Source organism: Neofelis nebulosa, chromosome 12 (assembly GCF_028018385.1).
Source record: "Neofelis nebulosa isolate mNeoNeb1 chromosome 12, mNeoNeb1.pri, whole genome shotgun sequence".
NCBI lineage: Eukaryota > Metazoa > Chordata > Mammalia > Carnivora > Felidae > Neofelis > Neofelis nebulosa.
In genome coordinates, this window is record NC_080793.1 from 34,728,673 (window position 1) to 34,746,682 (window position 18,010).

At 45.5% G+C, this 18,010-nt stretch overlaps 1 protein-coding gene across 1 annotated transcript in view; it reads right to left on the reverse strand.

Annotated features, from left to right (window-relative positions):
* The window catches only part of TMOD1 (tropomodulin 1), an 86,776-nt gene that overhangs the window by 37,861 nt on the left and 30,905 nt on the right, over nucleotides 1–18,010 (reverse strand). The window contains exons 3-4 of the mRNA XM_058694836.1: nucleotides 7,576–7,732; nucleotides 363–482 (exon numbers count right to left, since the gene is read on the reverse strand). Coding sequence (XP_058550819.1) covers nucleotides 363–482; nucleotides 7,576–7,732 — 277 coding nt within the window. The remainder of the gene's footprint in view (nucleotides 1–362; nucleotides 483–7,575; nucleotides 7,733–18,010) is intronic.

An 18,010-nucleotide genomic window follows, 5' to 3' on the forward strand; every position in this document is an offset into this window, starting at 1 on the left:
ACCCTCTGTCTGTCCCCCTCTGTTTTCTCTTCCTGGCGGGGGGGGGGGGGGAGGAGGTGGGGGGTGAGCAGGATTTGATGCAGGGGCTGGTAAAGGACCTATGCTGGCCTTCCCTGGGATGCTTCCATATCTCTCTGGGATGGGTTCTCATGGATCTGCGGAGTGATGGGTTTGGGTGGTTTTATTTCTATTTTCCTCATTTTGGTTTTGATAATGGGTTCCTGTCTTAATACTCGTGGTCTCCTCTAGTCCTTTTTAGAAACAGAGAGTGTGTTCATGTGAAATAAACTGTCCAAGGCTCTCTGCAGATGCAGGTCAAACCCTTCTAGAAGACATGGGGAAGGTTCCAGAAAGGCTGTTACCTGCAATGTCACAGAGTTCTGCATCTGAGGCATTTGCCAACGCTTCCTCCAGCTCTGGCTCCAGCGTCACACTTTCCAGCACGGGATCCATTGGCTTCTGCTTGGGGACCCAGACCTTTCCTGCAAACACAAGGGTGTCCATTACAGGGCGTGCGGCTGCGCTGGGGCATCCTCTGGTGATGGTGCCGGGTGGACTGTCCCACAACCCTGTGGACCCCTCTGTGCTGAGACTCGCTTGAGGTTTCCCCTTTGGGAACCCAGTGCCAAACTTCCCCAGAGAACAGGAATCAAAGATCTCCAACCAGAGCACCTCTCACATTTGAAATGAATAACTTTAAAATTTGGTTAGACTAGACTGCTTGCTATTGAAAACATTGGTCATTAGTGAAAACAACCTGTAAGTCGGAAAGAGATACAAAAGAAAAATTTTATAGACTGTCAGGGTCTAGGGTATCCTACCCAAGGGGTCTGATGTGAGAACAATTTAGAAGCATATCTAAACAAAATGCATTCAGATTATTAAAAGAATAGGGAGCAAAAAGGTATCCTTGCCTCATGCGACATTATATTTTTTAAGGTGTCAGATGCATGACTGGACGAGGAAGCAAAAAGGCACACACCAGGATGTGTGTCACTTTACTGACCACTAACAGGGATTGCTGAAGAAAGCTGGGGCGTCCATATGATGGAGTTCTTGCAGTTAGTATAAAGGATGGTGGAGATGTTCACTCACTAAGAAGGATATGCCTAAGACATAATGTGTGAAACAGCAAGTCTGTGACAGAGCATGAGCAATTTAATTCCATGTATGAAAATTGCGTTTATCTATTCATCCATCCATTCATTCATGCATGCACTAGATATTTATTGGATGCTTCCTGAGTGCCAGGAACCTTTCTAGGGGTCAGGGGCGGGGCAGCACTGAACAATTTATAATTTAGTGAAAGGAGACAGGTGAGAAATAAACATGCAAAGATATCACACGGTATTAGGCATTGTGGAAGAAAATAAAGCAGAGTAAAAGACTAGGCAACTCCAGGCTGGGGTGCAGGTGAGGAGGACGCTGCTCTTTTGGGTAGGTGGTCAGGCCTCACTGAGATGATGGCCTAGGAGCTGGACCTGATAGAGGGAGGAAAGGAGCCCTGAAAATCAGTTGCAAGACAAGGGTGCCTGCCTTTACTGCTGTTCAACATTGCACTGAAGGTTCTAGTCAGAGCAAATGGACAAGAAAAAACATGGCATCCAGACTGGAAAGGAAGAAGTAACGTTCTCTCTGTTTGTAGATGACATGATCTAATATGTAGAAAACCCTAAAGATTAAACAAAACACTGTTGAGGACTAATAAACACTGTTAGGGCTACCTTACAGGGTACAAGATCAATGCACACAAATGAGCGGTGTTTCTGCTCAGCGGTGATGAGCAATCTGAAAGGGCATTTAGCAAAACAATTTCACCTACAATAGCATCCAGATGAATAAAATGCTTAGAAATAAATTTGACCAAGGATCTAAAGGATTTGTGCATGGAATGCCAGAAAACATTGCTGAAATAAAGGAAAGAAAACCTAAATAAATAGAAAAATATCCCGAGTTCGTGGATTGGGAGACAATATTAAGATGGCAATATTGCCCAAAGCAATCTCCAGATTCAATGAAACCCTTATCAAAATTCCAAAAGCCTTTTTTTATTTTTACAAAAATAGAAAAGCCAATCCTCAAATTCATATGGAATCACAAAAGGTCCCAAACATACAAAACAATCTTGAAGGAAACACAGCTGGAGGGCTCAGACTCTCTTATCTCAAAACTTACTATGAATTTAAACCATGTGGCACTGACAAGGGTAGACATGCAAACAATGGGATAGGATTGAGAGTCCAAAAATGAACCCATATACCCATGGCAAATTGACTTCTGACACGGATGACAAGCCCGTTCAATGGGGGAAAGAGCAGTTTCTTCCAGAAGTGGTGATGGGGCCGGACATCAGCATGCAAAGGATGAAGCTGTATCCCTATCTCACACCATATACAAAAATGAACTGAAAATGGATCAATGACTCAAACATAATACTTAAAACTATAAAACTCTTAGAGGAAAACATAGGCATAAATCCTCATGACCTTAGACCTTGGTAACATATTCTTAGATGTGACAACAAAAGAAAAAAATAGATCAACTGGACTTGATCCAAATTTACCACTTTTGTCCATCAAAGGACATTATCAGGGAAGTGAAAAAAATCCTATATTTGATAGCGTCTAGTATCTAGAAGATATTTAAAAAATTTACAATTAACACCAAAAACAACCCAATTTAACCCAGAGGACTTAAAGACATTTCTACAAAGAGGACGTGCATATGGCCAAAAAGTACCTGTAAAGATACTTAACATAAATGGTCCTTAGGGAAATGCAGATCAAGTAACGATGAGATACCACTTCACACCCATAAGAACGGCTACAATAAAACCAGAATCAAAAACCAAAATGGAAAATGACAAGTGTTGGCAAGGATCTGTATGTTGCTGGTGGCCATGTAAAACGGTGCAAACACAGAATTACCATGTGATCCAGGAATCCACTCCTAGACATCAACCCAAAAGAACTGAAAACAGGTACTCAAACAATTTTCTGTACAGGAATGTTCATAGTAACACTAATCACAACAGCCCCAAAGTGGAAACAACCGAAATGTTCATCAGTGGATGAATGGATAAACAAATTGTGTAATATTATTCGGTCAGAAAAGGGAATGAGTGAGTCTCAAAAACAATATGGTGTGTGAAAGAAGCCAGACACACAAAATCACATATTAATATGATTTGATTCATAGGAAGTATCCAGGATAGGTAAATCCATGGAAATAGGTGGTTGCCAGGGGCTGGGGGGAGCAGAGAATGGGGAGTAACTGCTTATTGGGCACAGGGTTTTATTTTGGAGTGATGAAAATGTCTTGGGTCTACATAGAGATGGTTCCACAGCATTGTGGGTGTAATAAATGCCACTGAATTGTTCACTTTAAAATGGTTGATTTAGTGGGGGGCGCCTGCGTGGCTCAATTGGTTAAGTGTCCAACTTTGGCTCAGGTCATGCTTTCACAGTTCGTGGATTCGAGCCCCATGTTGGGCTTTGCACTGACAGTGTGGAGCCTGCTTGGGATTCTCTCTCTCTCTCTCTCTCTCTCTCTCTCTCTCTCTCTCTCTCTCTCTCTCTTCTTCCCTTCCCCTACTCTCTCTGTGTCTCCAAATAAATAAATAAACTTGAAATAAAACCTCAACAGCTTTAAAAAAAAAAAAGGTTAATTTTGGGGGCACCTGGGTAACTCGGTCAGTTCAGTATCTGACTCTTGATTCCAGCTCAGGTCATGATCTCGTGGTTCATGGGATCAAGCCTGTGTCAACACAGAACCTGCTTGGGATTTTTTCTCTTTTCTCTCTCTACCCCTCCCCTGCTTGTTCGTTCTCTCTCTCACTCTCTCAAAATAAATAAACAAACAAACTTAAAAATATATACAATGCTTAATTTTATGTTATGTGAATTTTACCTCAATTTAAAAAAAAAACCTGCTCAGTTTGGCTATTGATTGAGAGTCTCCAGTAGGGGGACAAGCAAGAATGGGAGCCAGGGGCTGGTGAGGAGGCTCCTGCAATAGGGCCAGAGATGATGGGGACTTGGACCAGGGTTGTAATGGTAGCAGTGGGGAGGAGTGGGCAGCACAGAGAGAAAAGTCCAGAAGAATATTCACTAAAATGGGATCAGTGCCTATTCGCTCAGTAGAGAGAATCACTTTGAGTTACTTTATTGTTTAAATTGTTTATAGCAAAAATCAATTACATATTTGAGCAGAACATATAACAAGGTCATCTGGGGGGGAAATGCATCATAACCTCCACCAGAGGTGGATCTGGAAAAGGGCAAAATATGCAAAGAAAACAAAATGGTTAAAAAGAAAATCTACTGTAAAAATGACAGATGGAATGAGTAGGATGGTCATCCAATAAATGTGTAAGACCTGTGGTTTCTCACACCCTGGCAGCAGGTGCCTCCAGAAAGGGCAGTGGCTCTAAGACACAAGAGGGACTTGGACTTCTTCCCTTCCTTCATCTTACTAGTTGGAATGCAGATGTGATGACTGGAACTTCAGCAGCCAGATGGACCATGAGCACAAGGACATATTGCAGGGAAGGCAGAATGAAAAACTGGAAAAGGGTCTTGATTGCTAATGCCAGGGAAGATGCTTTGCTAGCCCAGAATGCCTAACTCTGCAGCTAAGCGAAAGAAAAACTTTTATCTAAGTCTGTCTCATTTTATTTTACTTTTTTCCTCAGCAGTCAAATCTAATTCTGCATGGACAACTCAATATAATTCTGCATTAAAGATATCGTGTATGAAGCTCTATTCTGATCCTCACCACTTGAGTAAGAGTGAATGAGAGTCCAGGTTCCTCAGGACTTTGCACCATTTTATGGCTCCTACCACATTCTGTTGGGTCTTGTGGAGACTGGGGTGCTGTTTCCCCTCAACCTTGACTGGTTTTAGGCTCGGCGTTGGGTAAATAAATGCTCAGTGAGGGCTGGACACCATGGCCCTAAGTCTTCCTGTTACAGCCAGAAAGTCTCCTTCCCCACACTCTCTACTGAGACCTGTACTTACTCAGCCTACAAAGACTCCAACAATCATCATGTAAATACTTTATGATGATGATGCTGGTTGTGGTGGTGATGATGATAAATCTCTTAGGCATGTCATTCTACGGAAATAGAATAGATTCTAGGCACCTTCCTTGGGCCAGTGTACTTTTTCCTGAAGGCAATCAGGCTCTGGGAGTCTGGAGAGCTGTTCCTGGCTCCATGCCATTCCAGCATTCCATGGAGGGGCAGCAGGATTGGTTTGCCCAGATTCCCTTTCCCACCCTCCACCCCCACCTCCAATCTCCAGCTCCTTCCCTCAGAGGGAGGTGGGCACGGGGACAATGACTCACCAGCAGTCCACCCAGCTGTGCTGCAGACTCTCACAGCCTCAGTTTCCTTTCTTTTTAAGTTTATTTATTTATTTGTTGAGATAAAGAGAGAGGGAGAAAGAGAGAGAGAGAATGCATGCATGTGAGAACAAGTAAGGGAGGGGCAGAGACCGAGGGGGAGAGAGAGAAGCCCAAGCAGGCTCTGCGCTCTGTGGAGCCCCACATGGGGACCGAACTCATGAACCATGAGATCATGACCTGAGCTGAAATCAAGAGTCAGACGCTTAACTGACTGAGCCACCCAGGTGCCCAGGTTCTCCATTTTTCAAATGTACAGGTGGGAAAATGGGAGTTTTAAGCCTCCCGCAAATCCTGATATTCTATTATCTTTATTTGCTGCATAGAAATCACTCCTCACAGCACAAGCACCTTGCTTAAAAACCTCTCATGCCCTCACTCTCAGGAGGGTATATTCGGCCCTTAGGGTCAAGACCTCCTTCCTCTGCCACCCCCCCAGGGTGCCTCAGACCACACAATCCTCTCCACGTCCGTAATCCAGATGCCCCTTGGGCTTCCCTGACCTTCCAAGTTTTCCATAAAATCTGGACCGAGCTCCAAGTCCACGTTTGTGATGACAAAGTCCTCCCCATGATGCTACTTCTGTTGGCTTTTTCATTTGATTATTTATCACACAACAGGGATACAGAGATAAAAGCCACAGACGTGGACCCTTGGCTCATCATGTTTACAACCTTGGGGGTGGGGGGAATGGAAGAGACTGAAAATGAACCATTACACAATTAATTAATTAGAATTAATGCTTTTATTCAACAGATGCTTATTAGGTGCCTACCACACGCTAGCGTTTATTAGGTGTAGACGTAATGATGAACAAAACAGATGCGGCCCTCATACTTGTGCGGCTTATATTCAAAGGAAGTAGCCCACAAGATTCATTGTAATTTATTTGATTTTAACTCACTCATTCAGCAACTCTCTGCTGAGCCCTACTGGATACCAGGCCCTGTCCTGGGTGCTGGGGGTACTGGGTGAGCAAAACCAGTCTGAGCCTGAGTGCCTGCCCTCATGGGGCTTATAGCCAGTGGGAGAGACAAGTGACACATGAAGGGAAAATTATAAAATGGAAATTGCTATGAAGGACACACCCACAGGCTCCTGAGATCGAGAGTAACAGGATGGACAGGAAAGGCTTCCCTGAAAGAGGAGACAGTATAGTTGAGACCAAAAGGGTAATAATAGCTGGTACTTACACAGCATTTGCTATGGGCCAGGTGCTAAGTGCTTTATATATATCTTAACTCATAACAACTTTGTCAGCTTGGTAATACTATTTTCCGCATTCCCATTTCACAGAGGAGGAAACGGAGGCATGGCAGATTCAAAAATGTACTCGAGCTCACACAGCTAGTAAGTGGTAGTGTCAGAATTGCAACCAGACTACATGTAGCTCCGGGCTATTTCTAAGCATTAAGCCTCTTATAAGGGAGGAAGAGCCACCTATGAAGACAGCATGGAACCAGACAGCAGGAGCAGCAGTCCAGGCAAAAGGAATACATGCAAAGGTCCTGAGGTGGAAAAGATCTTGGAATGCATGAGGAATAGAAGGAGGCCTGTGGGGCAGCAGTGGGGCAAGCGAGGGCAGACACAATATGAGGACAGCAGAACGGTTTGGAGAGCAAAGGGAAGTCCTAAAAGGGTTGGACAGTCAGGGAGTGCCTCTCTGTTCCCCAGTCTTCTAAATGACTTGCCTTAGGATGGGGCAGAGACTCTTAAAGGGACAGATAAAGGAGGGGATGCAGGTGCCAGAGAAAGGAACACAGCAGAAAGAGCACGGATAGTTAGGGTACAGCTAGGTTATCTCATTCCCAATTTGCATAGGACGAGCCTTGTGTAGGCCTTATGCCCGGATATCATGATTAATAGTTTCTTCTTTCATTTTCAAAGGTGCCCAGGTTTGTATGAGAAATGTTCAGACACCCTGATTAAAGGGGGTTTAGGGGAAAGCTTTGCTGGGCTGGTAGAGATCACTCTTTCCTCAGTTTACCCAAAACTTCACTACATCCACACCATGCATTGCTGCTTTTGGTGTTGGTTTTGTGAATTTGGTCCAGGCAGGCATGTGGGCAAGAAGGCCCAGTCACATGTGGCTCAGCAGAGGGCCTGGCACGTAATTGGCACTCAATGATGCACGGGGAGCGATATATTCATAAGAACAACATTATTCAGTACCTCGCTTTTCCCCTGTGTAGGGGACCAGATCTTCTCGGTCTTTAAACTCCTTTGCTTGCTTTTCCAAGTGATCCAAGAGCTCCTCCCTTTTAAAGGGGCCCGTGGGCGCCTTGGTGGTCTGATCCTTCTGCCTCAGGCCTGCGGGCAGCAGTGCATTCTACAGTGGAGGTTGTGGGGCCGGGGGACATACACAGAGAGAGAGAACGAAAGAGAAAGAGAGTGGTCAGCTGCTGAAGACTTGCATTTCTCCCAAAATTCGTCATTGAACAGTGGGATCTTAGAGCCCAGCAAATCGATCCAGGTCGCTCATTTACATGTGAGGAATCTGACACCCAGGAGGGGCAGGGACTTGCTCAAGGTCACCCTGCAGACGAGGGGCATAGCTAGGCTGGGACTCAGGTCTCTTAATGGTCCAGAGTCTCTAAACCTGCAATGTTTCCGAAGGCAAGGGGATGAGGAGGCAGCCGACATGGGGCTGAGCAGAGAGGGGCTCTCCAAGAGCATCTGTGAGTCTGAGTCTGATTAAGTTGGCATTTGGATGCAGGAGGATCGTTCCAGCTATTGTGTATACAGTGGCTGGGGAAAGAAGCCCGAGGGGCTTGAGTTAGGGCCCTGGATGCAGTATGAGGCGAGAAGCGACAGACTCAATAACCAAGCGGCGGGGGGTGGGGGGGTGGGGGGGTGGGGGGGGAAGGCTCAGCAGGGGTGGGTGAGGCGTGCTTTGGGGCTGTATCCCTGGACGGCCCTCCCCGGCTGCTTTCCACCCTCCTGACAGGCTGTGTTCCTGCCTCTCTGTTAAATATTTTGAATGTCGCCCTTGGAGATGGGTCTCTCAGGAAAGATAGCATCAACCAATCAACGTGTTCCTTCTTCAAACATGGTTAGGCTTCTAGGTGTGGGCTAGAATTAGGGTAGATTTGAGTCACACAGGCTTCGCTCACCTCAGCCCCCAGGACCTTGGAGATTCAAAGAAGTTCAGGGTTGCAAGGATGCTTAGAGGTTGTCGAGGGTACACACCTTCCCTTCAAGGGGAAACTGAGGCCCGGAGCAAGGAAAGATTTGCCCAAGGAGTTCCAGGGGCAGATCTAGAACAAAAACCAGGGCCCTTCTCTAGATATGGGGGGAGGAGGGCAGTCTTCATTTCCAAATCATTGCTCTCTCCCTACCCGCTTTCATTTGGGAACGTGGTGGAGGATACCTGCAAGGCAGAGGTGAGGGGAGCCTCACCTCACTTCTTGCCGCACCCCCGCACTGGCTAATCTGGAGAGCCATCCCACCTCCAATCTCTGTACCATCAAAATGCATAGCTTCAGCCACCTCCACACACGCCAGATCCTTTTGCAAGCCCCCCTCTGAGAGGGGATGATACCAGGTTTACGAAGACGGCTGTGTGCCTGGCACACCGAGAGCTAAAGCTTGGGAGGGCAATACTGCCGCTTAACTGCAGTGTGGTTTTTCACAAGATGTTTTCCCACTGTTGACAGCGTGCTCCAGTCAGACACTGGCTGCAAATGGACTCGGGCTGTGAGTCAGCAACAACATCTGTGAGTCGGAGCATGTGATGAGAGGATGGCCAGTAGGTAGGAAATCAAGCCGTGACTGATTTGGGGGTGAACATCAGGAACACAAGAGATGCCACGGACACCCCAGTCTCCCTCAAGCGGTAGTCCTCGGGTACCGTCCACCATGACACGTGGGACGGATGAGGCCCACAGGGGAGGCAGGCTTCTGAGGACACATCCTGGGTGAGCTGTGTGTCCACTCCCTCTCCCCCGCGTTGGGCCACTCATGGCGACTCAAGTGAGAGAGAGAACAGCCCAACTGTCCTGCAAGCCTCCATCTGTGATTATCCACGGTGAGCAAGGCAAAGTCTCTGTGACGCGCCTGCACCTCACAGGTGACCCCCATCAGGCTTACGCCCAGGCCTGAGGCAGTGCTGGCTCCAGTTCTTTAGTCCTGGGCAGGTCACCTGATCTCACCGGGCCTCCATTTCTAGGGCTGTAAGATGTGAGTAATGAGAGCTGCTCTCTTGGAACTGTTGAGGAAGTTAAATGAGATAATGCATGAGGAGTGCTTAGCTCACTGCCAAGCACTCCCAAAGTACTACTTATAATCAGGTGAAATACATTTTCCCAGGAGACTGGTTGCCCAAATATGTATGTTGAAATGGAGATGTATTATCCAAACATACCTCAAAATTCAGAAAATGAAGATGTACAAATATAAAATGAAGTAAGCACTGAAAGCAAGTGTTTTCCCAATGATCCCCAATCAAGATGACCTGATAGATTTCTGTCACTGTAAAGGGTTTTGACGGCAGTAAGGTGCTGGGGCACATGCTGTCCCCTAAGGGCTCAGTGCTAGGAGAAACCCACCAGGCTGTAACTGAGGGGGAAAGAGTTTGCCAACTCACATCATTTTGGAATATATCTGATAGAGGCCACTGACTTACTTAAAGTAGGGTCTCTTAACCTTGGCGTAATTCACATTTCGGGCTGGGTGATTCCTTGTCGTGGGAGCTGTCCTATGCACTGCCAACTGTTCACCAGCATCTGTGTCCTCTACCTCATGGATGCCAGTAGCACCTCACTTCCATGATGTGACAGCCACAAATATCTCCAAACATTGCCAGATGTCCCCTGGGTAGCAAAATCACCCCTAATTGAGAACCACTGTTTTCCTTTTTTTTTTTTTTTTTTAAGTTTATTTATTTATTTTTGAGGGAAAGAAAGAGAGCACAAGCCGAGGAGGGACAGAGAAAGAGCGAGAGAGAGAATTCCAAGCAGGCTCCACACTGTTAGCACAGAGCCCGATGTGGGGCTCAATCCCACCAACTGTGAGACTATGACCTGAGCTGAAATAAGAGTTGGACACTTAACCGACTGAGCCACCCAGGTGCCCTGAGAACCACTGTTAAACTGAAGCCCATATCATTGCAATAGGGAAATAAAGATGTTTTCAATGTCCTTTAAAAATACTAATTATATAGCATGTTAAAGTATGGCTTCATTTATTTACATCTTTACTGAAAGCAGTTGGTTTTTTTAAGAAATAAAAACATCAGGGGTGACAGGGTGGTTCAGTTGGTTAAGCATCCAACTCTTGATTTCAGCTTAGGACATGATCTCACTGTTCATGAGGTAGAGCCTCTTATTGGGCTCTGTGCTGACAGCATGGAGCCTGCCTGGGATTCTCTCTCTTCCTCTCTCTCTGCCCCTACCCTGCTTGTGCATGTATGTATACACACACACACACACACTCCCTCTCTCTCTCTCAAAATAAAATAAATAAAAGAAAAGAAAAGAAACAAAAACAGCAAAGGCCTTTTCTCACAATTCTTAGCTTACTGGATTTTAAAAGTAAATATTGAGAATATCATCCTCTTTAGGAGTTAAAGTTCCCCCCCCCATTAAATTGTACATTTAATAAAACTTAACATGGTATTCAATTAAAAACAAACAGAAGTGAAATAAGTCATACAGAGAAAGACAGATACCATATGTTTTCACTCTTATGTGGATCCTGAGAAACTTAACAGAAGACCATGGGGGAGGGGAAGAGGAAAAAAAAGAGAGGGAAGGAGGCAAACCATGAGAGACTCTTAAAAACTGAGAATAAACTGAGGGTTGATAGGGGGTAGGAGGGAGGGGAAAGTGTGTGATGGGCATTGAGGAGGACACCTGTTGGGATGAGAGCTGGGTATTGTATGGAAACCAATTTGACAATAAATTTCATATTTAAAAAAATAAAGCTAAATGGAAAAAAAACAAAAAAACAAACATAGTTGCATATTTTAAAACTCCTGGTTATTTCTCATTTTAACTTGTTTTCAAAAATTGGCATGTGACCTCACATGATATACTAAACTTAAGTCCAAATGGATCAAAGATCTAAACGTAAGAGCTAAGACCATAAATTTTTTAGAAGAAAACAGGCATAAATCTCTGTGACTCTGGATTAGGCAATGGTTTCTTGGATATGTTACTAAAACAATAAACAACAAAAGAAAAAAGTCGATAAATTGGCTTCATCAAAATAAAAAATGTTCATGTTTCAAAGGAGACTATCAAGGATATGAAAAGACAACCCACTGGGAGAAAAGTTTTACAAGTCATCTATCTGATGAGGGTCTAGTATCCAGAATACGTAAAGATCTCTTACAACTCAAAATATAAGACAAATAAACCAATTTTAAAATGGGCAAATGATCTGAATAGACATTTCTCTAAGAGAGACACAAAAATGGCCAATACACATAAAAAAGATGCTCAACCCTTTTAGCCATCAGGGAAATGCAAATGAAGCCCAGAACGAGACACTACTTCAGACCCACGAGAATGATTATAATAAAAAAGACAGGGGCACCTGGGTGGCTCAGTCGGTTAAGCTAAGTTTCTGACTTTGGCTCAGGTCATGATCTCGCGGTTCACGAGTTTGAGTCCCGCGTCAGCCTCTGTGCTGACAGGTCAGAGCCTGGAGCCTGCTTCGGATTCTGTGTCTCCCCCTCTCTGCCCCTCCCCTATTCATGCTCTCTCTCTGTCTCTTGATAATAAATGTTAAAAAAATAAAATAAAAGACAGATAATCACAAGTGTTGGTGAGGATGTGGTGAGAGTGACACCCTCATGCACTGCTAGTGGGAATGCAAAATGGTGTGGCCACTTTGGAAAACAGTCTGGCAGTTTCTCAAAAGCTTACACATAGTTATCATATAGTGCAAAAATCCCACTCTAGGTAAATACCCAAGAGAAATGAAAGCAGATGTCCATACAAAAACTTATAAATGAACTTCATATATTATTCAGAATAGCCAAGAAGTTGAAACAACTCAAATGTCCATCAAGTGATGAATGGATAAGCAGAATGCAGTACATCCACACGACAATACTATTTGGTGATAAAACAAAACAAAACAAAACAAAACAAAACAAAACAAAAAGTAGTACTGACATATGCCACCACATAGACAAAACCTTGAAAACATGATGCTAAGTGGAAGAAGCCAGTCACAATGGACCACAGTACCTGAATCCATTTATATGAAGTGTCCAGAATAGTCAAATCTATAGACACAGGAAGTAGATTAGTGGTTGCCTCAAGCTGGGGAGGCTGGAGAGAAATAAATAGGGGGTGAGAGCTAATGGGCATGGGTTTGTTAGGTGATAAAATTGTTCTAAAATTGATTGTGGTGATGTTTGTATAACTCTGTGAATACACTAAAAAACACTGATTTGTACATTTCAAATGGGAGAATTTTATAGCATGTGAATTATATCTCAAATAAAGCTGTTATTTATAAATGGCATACGTTATCTAGGGAAAAATTAGAAAAGTGGCTAATGCAGTAGCTAACTAAATGGTCAGGGACCACCAAGGGCAGAAGGCTCTTTGTGTGCCAGTGGTCAGCAGTGATGCTGAGACTGGCCAGGCTGGAGCTGGCCAAATTTAAAATGGTGTCCTGTTTGATGATGTGATAAGCCTCACCAGGTAAATTAGTCATTGAGAAGTTAAATGGGTAAGAAAATACTGCCTTGGATGTCTCAGGACTCTTAAAACCTAAAACTGAGTCTCAGACCCAAGCTATCCAACAGGGAAGGTAAATACTACAACCATTTTCTTGGTGGCTCTGACTAGGAGAGTTATTTTGTGAACAGGTATATGTAGAGATGTATCTTTCATTCTTGTATTGCTTGTTCATTCAATAAATATCTGTGGGTATTATGTATCCAGGTTGCTAACAGGGAGGGACAGGACCCCGCAAAGAGATATCTAGTTTGGAGCAACTGGGGAGGGGGCAGGTAGATGGGGGAGGTGAATTGAGAGGAAAGTCTCAACTCCTGCATGTATGGAAAACTCTGCATTGCTTTGGTTTTCAAGTTAATCAAGATCCTAAAAGGAGGTCTATTTCACTGAATAGCAGAGAACGTCTATCACTCGCCTCCACATTGCCTGTTAAGGTTGTGTACTTCCACACTGCCCGCGGTAACTGGAACCTCTAACCTTGAAAGAATTTGTCTCGTTCTCTTCACCTTAAAGTGTGTACAGGGTTAATCTGCTGGGCAGGTCCTTCTTTGTAGTAACTTCAAAGGGAAGCATCAGTGTGGCTTCTCCAGGGCAGTGATCAATTAATTCTGAATTAGGGGAATAGGTATTTACATGCACACACCACACATGTATCTCCACTCCAAAGACAGGTTGGTTAGGGATGAGATTTTCTTTGGGAGACAACCTTGTTAGGTAGGACTCAAATCATGTCTTCATGTCCTTACAGTTGGAAATGTACTCCTATGAGGAGGGCGGCTCTCTGATCCTAGGCTAAAATTACATCTGGTAGTTTCTTGTGGGGCAATGGGGTCTGTGGCACACTACAGTGCCTCTACACTACTCAACTCCAGAGAATTATTGCCATGTAAGAATATGGGTGACACCATTATATCTGCTCATCTTTATGTGGAAGCTCTTGGTTTTTAAATATTGGCACAAAATCCAAATATTTTAAAAACAATGTTCAGGTCAAATAAAACACATCTGCAGTCCAGACCAAGTCCGTGGGCTACCGCATTTTGCCATGTCTGACCTAAGGTTCCCATCAGACTAGAATTCAGTGTAGAGAAGGTCAAGATATTCATTCATTTATTTGATAAATATTTACTTGAGTGTCTTGCCCATGTCAGGCTCTGGGCTAGAGGAAGAAAGAAGTGTGTGTGTGTGTGTGTGTGTGTGTGTGTGTGTGTGTGTGTGTGTGTGAGTTTTAAATTTAGTGGTTTAAAATTTTTTAAAAACACATGAAAAGTTTAATATGTTTCTGGAAAAATCACAAGGGAAAAAAATTAGGCAATCTCTTTCGGTGTTTCCCTACTCTTGGGTTTTTAAATGGTGACTTCCTTCTAAATGTTGGAAAATTAAAACTCGGATGTGCAGCTTGACAGGTTAACATCTTAATTTAACTTTCACACCCACACTCTGGGGTCCAGTTGTCCACAGGACAATGGAAACTTTGCTGTATCCTTAAATGTGCTGTTAGGAGCTCTAACACCCTGCCAACAGGTGCCCGTAAGGCCACATATCAAATATCTGCACAACTATCATTGCTATAGATAGTTAGAGCTATGTCAGAAGCCATTCCAGCCAGGACCGACCACTGTGGGCTTGTTGAGATGCGCACACATGCACAATGTGCAGGCAACACAGGCACACAACACACACACACACACACACCACACACACACAGACACACACACACACACACACACACACACACACAATGTATTGAAAGGATCGTGGATTTCTGGCAGCTCAGTGCTGCAAAGCTCTAAGAGAGACTCTGGGCCAATTCTTTCATTTCCACTGAGGACACTGAGGCACAGAAAAAGCCAGGAAGCCTGAGTTCATATACGGATGACACTGTATTAGCATACCCAAGAATCAGTATGACTATTTCCAGACTGGTGACTAATCATACATAAATTGTCCCCTAATCTGATTCTTCACGGCAACAAAAAAACAAGCAGTTTTATCACTTTTCTTAAATAAATCAGCTTGTATCTAAAGATAAGGGAATGTTAAAGGTGCCCCCACCTTTAACTCCAGCTCCAGGAGACCTGGATTCCTGTTCTGTGATTGAACCACAACACGACTCCTCAGAAGAGGACAGGTCATGTGGTACAATCTCTACTGCATACTGGGAGCAGCCGGCTGAGGGGCAGGGAGGGGAAGGGCCTAGTTTGAGGTCATATGCTGGACTGACAGCCTAAGACTCTTGACTTCCAAGCCACAGAAAATGTTCCATCCCACCTGACAGGCTTCCTCTAGGAACAAATCCCAGAAACCAGATGTGGTGCCATATGAGAACCAGTTTTCCTCTCCAAGTGTTAGAAAGCCAGAGCTCACCTCCTTATCAAACTAGTCTCGGTTTGCAGATGGAGAAACTGAGGCCCAGAAGCATGGAGTTACAGTCCTGGGGGAAGAGTGAAACCCGGGAGGCTGAACTTTGCAAAATGCCTACTGACTTCTCTCCTCCACACCATTTTAAATGACCTAACCCTGTCCTAGATGGCCCCCCTCCCTCCCCTTCCACCACATCTGCAAGACCAACATTTTATAGGCCAATCACCCAATTACAAGGTATCTGGCCACAGAATATCTTTTTAACTGGACTTGAGGACTTTTATTTTCCAGTTATCTCCTAGGTATGTTTCCCCTTGTATAAAATGAGGCCCTCTAGCTCCTCAGGGCCTGGATGATATAGAGCACTCTGCCTCTGCATTCCTGACCAGTGACTTCTAGATCCCACTAGAAATCATTCAGTGGGGCTTCAACAGAGCTCTCTTGTCTGGTGGGGGGGGGGCGGGGAGGAGGACTTAACCTGAGAGTGTAGAAGGGTGCCACAACACTCATATCCCAGGCACAGAGGGGACAAGCAGGATCCAAACCTTTAAGTGCCCCCTCCTCTTCGAACATATTCCCACCCCAACACACTCTGGGCATCTTCCCCTCTTCTCTTGCTCTCCAGAAAGATCCAGGCCTTTGGCTCCGCTGCCTTGACCTTGCTACGGGACCAGTGAAACCCAATAGTTGCTACTTCCCCCGGTTAACTTTTTAGGGCATTAGTGCTGACATTCAAAGGCACGTTTGTGGCCAAGTCCATTTGTGGTGGGGCTTATTGGTCCTAACAGCACATTTATCTCGCTCTGGTGTTCATGGCACAAGGTGGGCCAAACCTTCCCTTCCCCCATGTTCTGATCCTCCTTTTCTGCCTCACATTCAAGAAAAATCTTCCACGTTCCCTGCTGTGCTGGGCCCTGGGCATCCTGAGACAATGAATGCATGATTCTGCTCCACCGGGGCTCACAGCTAGAGGGGAGACACATGTCCATGTGTGAGCAATTGTACTCAGCTTCTTGGAGGAGGTGGTTCCTGAGCTCAGTGAGTCCCAGTGGACCAGGCAGGAAAAAGCCAGGTGAGGAGGACAGAGGAGAGGGTCTTACAGGGGACAGAAAGCACATTACAGATGAGGGTGTGGTGGGACGAGGGGGCGTGGCCTGCTAGGGGAAGGAGTCTGGGTGAGTCTGAAGCTGCAGCATTCTGAAGTGTCTGCATCCTGTGCAGACCATCCTCCATCAACTGTCATGCCTCCAAGTGGGACCATCAGAGCTGCCTCCTGGCTGGCTTCCCTGCCTCACGCCTCTCCCTCTCCTTTCCCCTCCCGCCAGCCAGCCAGACCCCCCAACATCAACGTCTGTGTCATTCCTCAGTACTCTCACAAATGCTCAGTGTCTCCACTAACCTCCAGAATCACCAACAAATTCATCAGCCAGGTACAGAGAACTTCTCATGATTTGACCCCAACACACTCCTGTCCTCAAGTGTTCCCTGTTCCAGCCTCTCTGGGCTGCTCCACATTCCACGGCCGCGCCCTGCTCTCACATCACCATGCCTGTGCTCAGGCTGTGCCCTCTGCCTGGCATTCCCCTCCACCTACGCCCCTGAATTTGTCTTTTAAAGCCCTTCCCTCGGGCACCCTGCTCGGCCTTTGCAGTCCTCCCCACATCGGTCCGGTAATTCTCTGCCCAAACTCTCCTAGGCTTCCTGCCAGTGCTTATGCAATGCTCATCGTATTCTGTCTTGGAGCCCATCTATGCTGGATCTCTCCCTGGGGAGACAGAGTGCCCCTCAGGGGCCAGCTGCGATGTATATCTGTCTTCTCTGCATCCCCAACACCAAGCACTGTGCGCTAAGAAAATGTACTCTGAATAGTCCAGAGTCATACAACACTCTGCTCCAGCTCGGGAACGATGGTATCGCCCACACACCCTTCGGGTCAACATCACACCTGCTGCCCCAAGCAGGGTTGGGGGTAGGGGGATACATGAGAGGTGCCAGGGTGGGGGTGTCCAGGATGGGGTTCACCCACTGATGGGGATTTTGGGAAATGCCAAACTGCCATTTTTGTGATGTTTTCTTTAAGGGCCTGGATTTGGTTAATTTCCTGCCAACTTTTTTTTTTAATGTTTATTTATTTTTGAGAGAGACAGAGACAGAATGTGAGTGGGTTGGGACAGAGAGAGAGGGAGACACAGAATCTGAAACAGGCTCCAGGCTCTGAGCTGTCACACAGAGCCCGACGCGGGGCTCAGACTCACAAGCTGCGAGATCATGACCTGAGCTGAAGTTGGATGCTCAACCGACTGAGCCACCCAGGCGCCCCAATTTCCTGCCAACTTTTCTCACTCTGCCTCAGAGTCTTAGGCAGAGCAGGACATTAGGCCATCAAACTGGCAAACTCACAGTGACAGACTCCAAACAGTACCCGATATCATGTCTCCCCTTCTTTGGTAATAAAAGCACTCTACTCTTAGAGCTGAGCAGAAAGCCACTCGGATTAAAGACTACTTTTCCCAGGCCCCCTTGCAGGTAGGTTGATCCACAGAACTCAG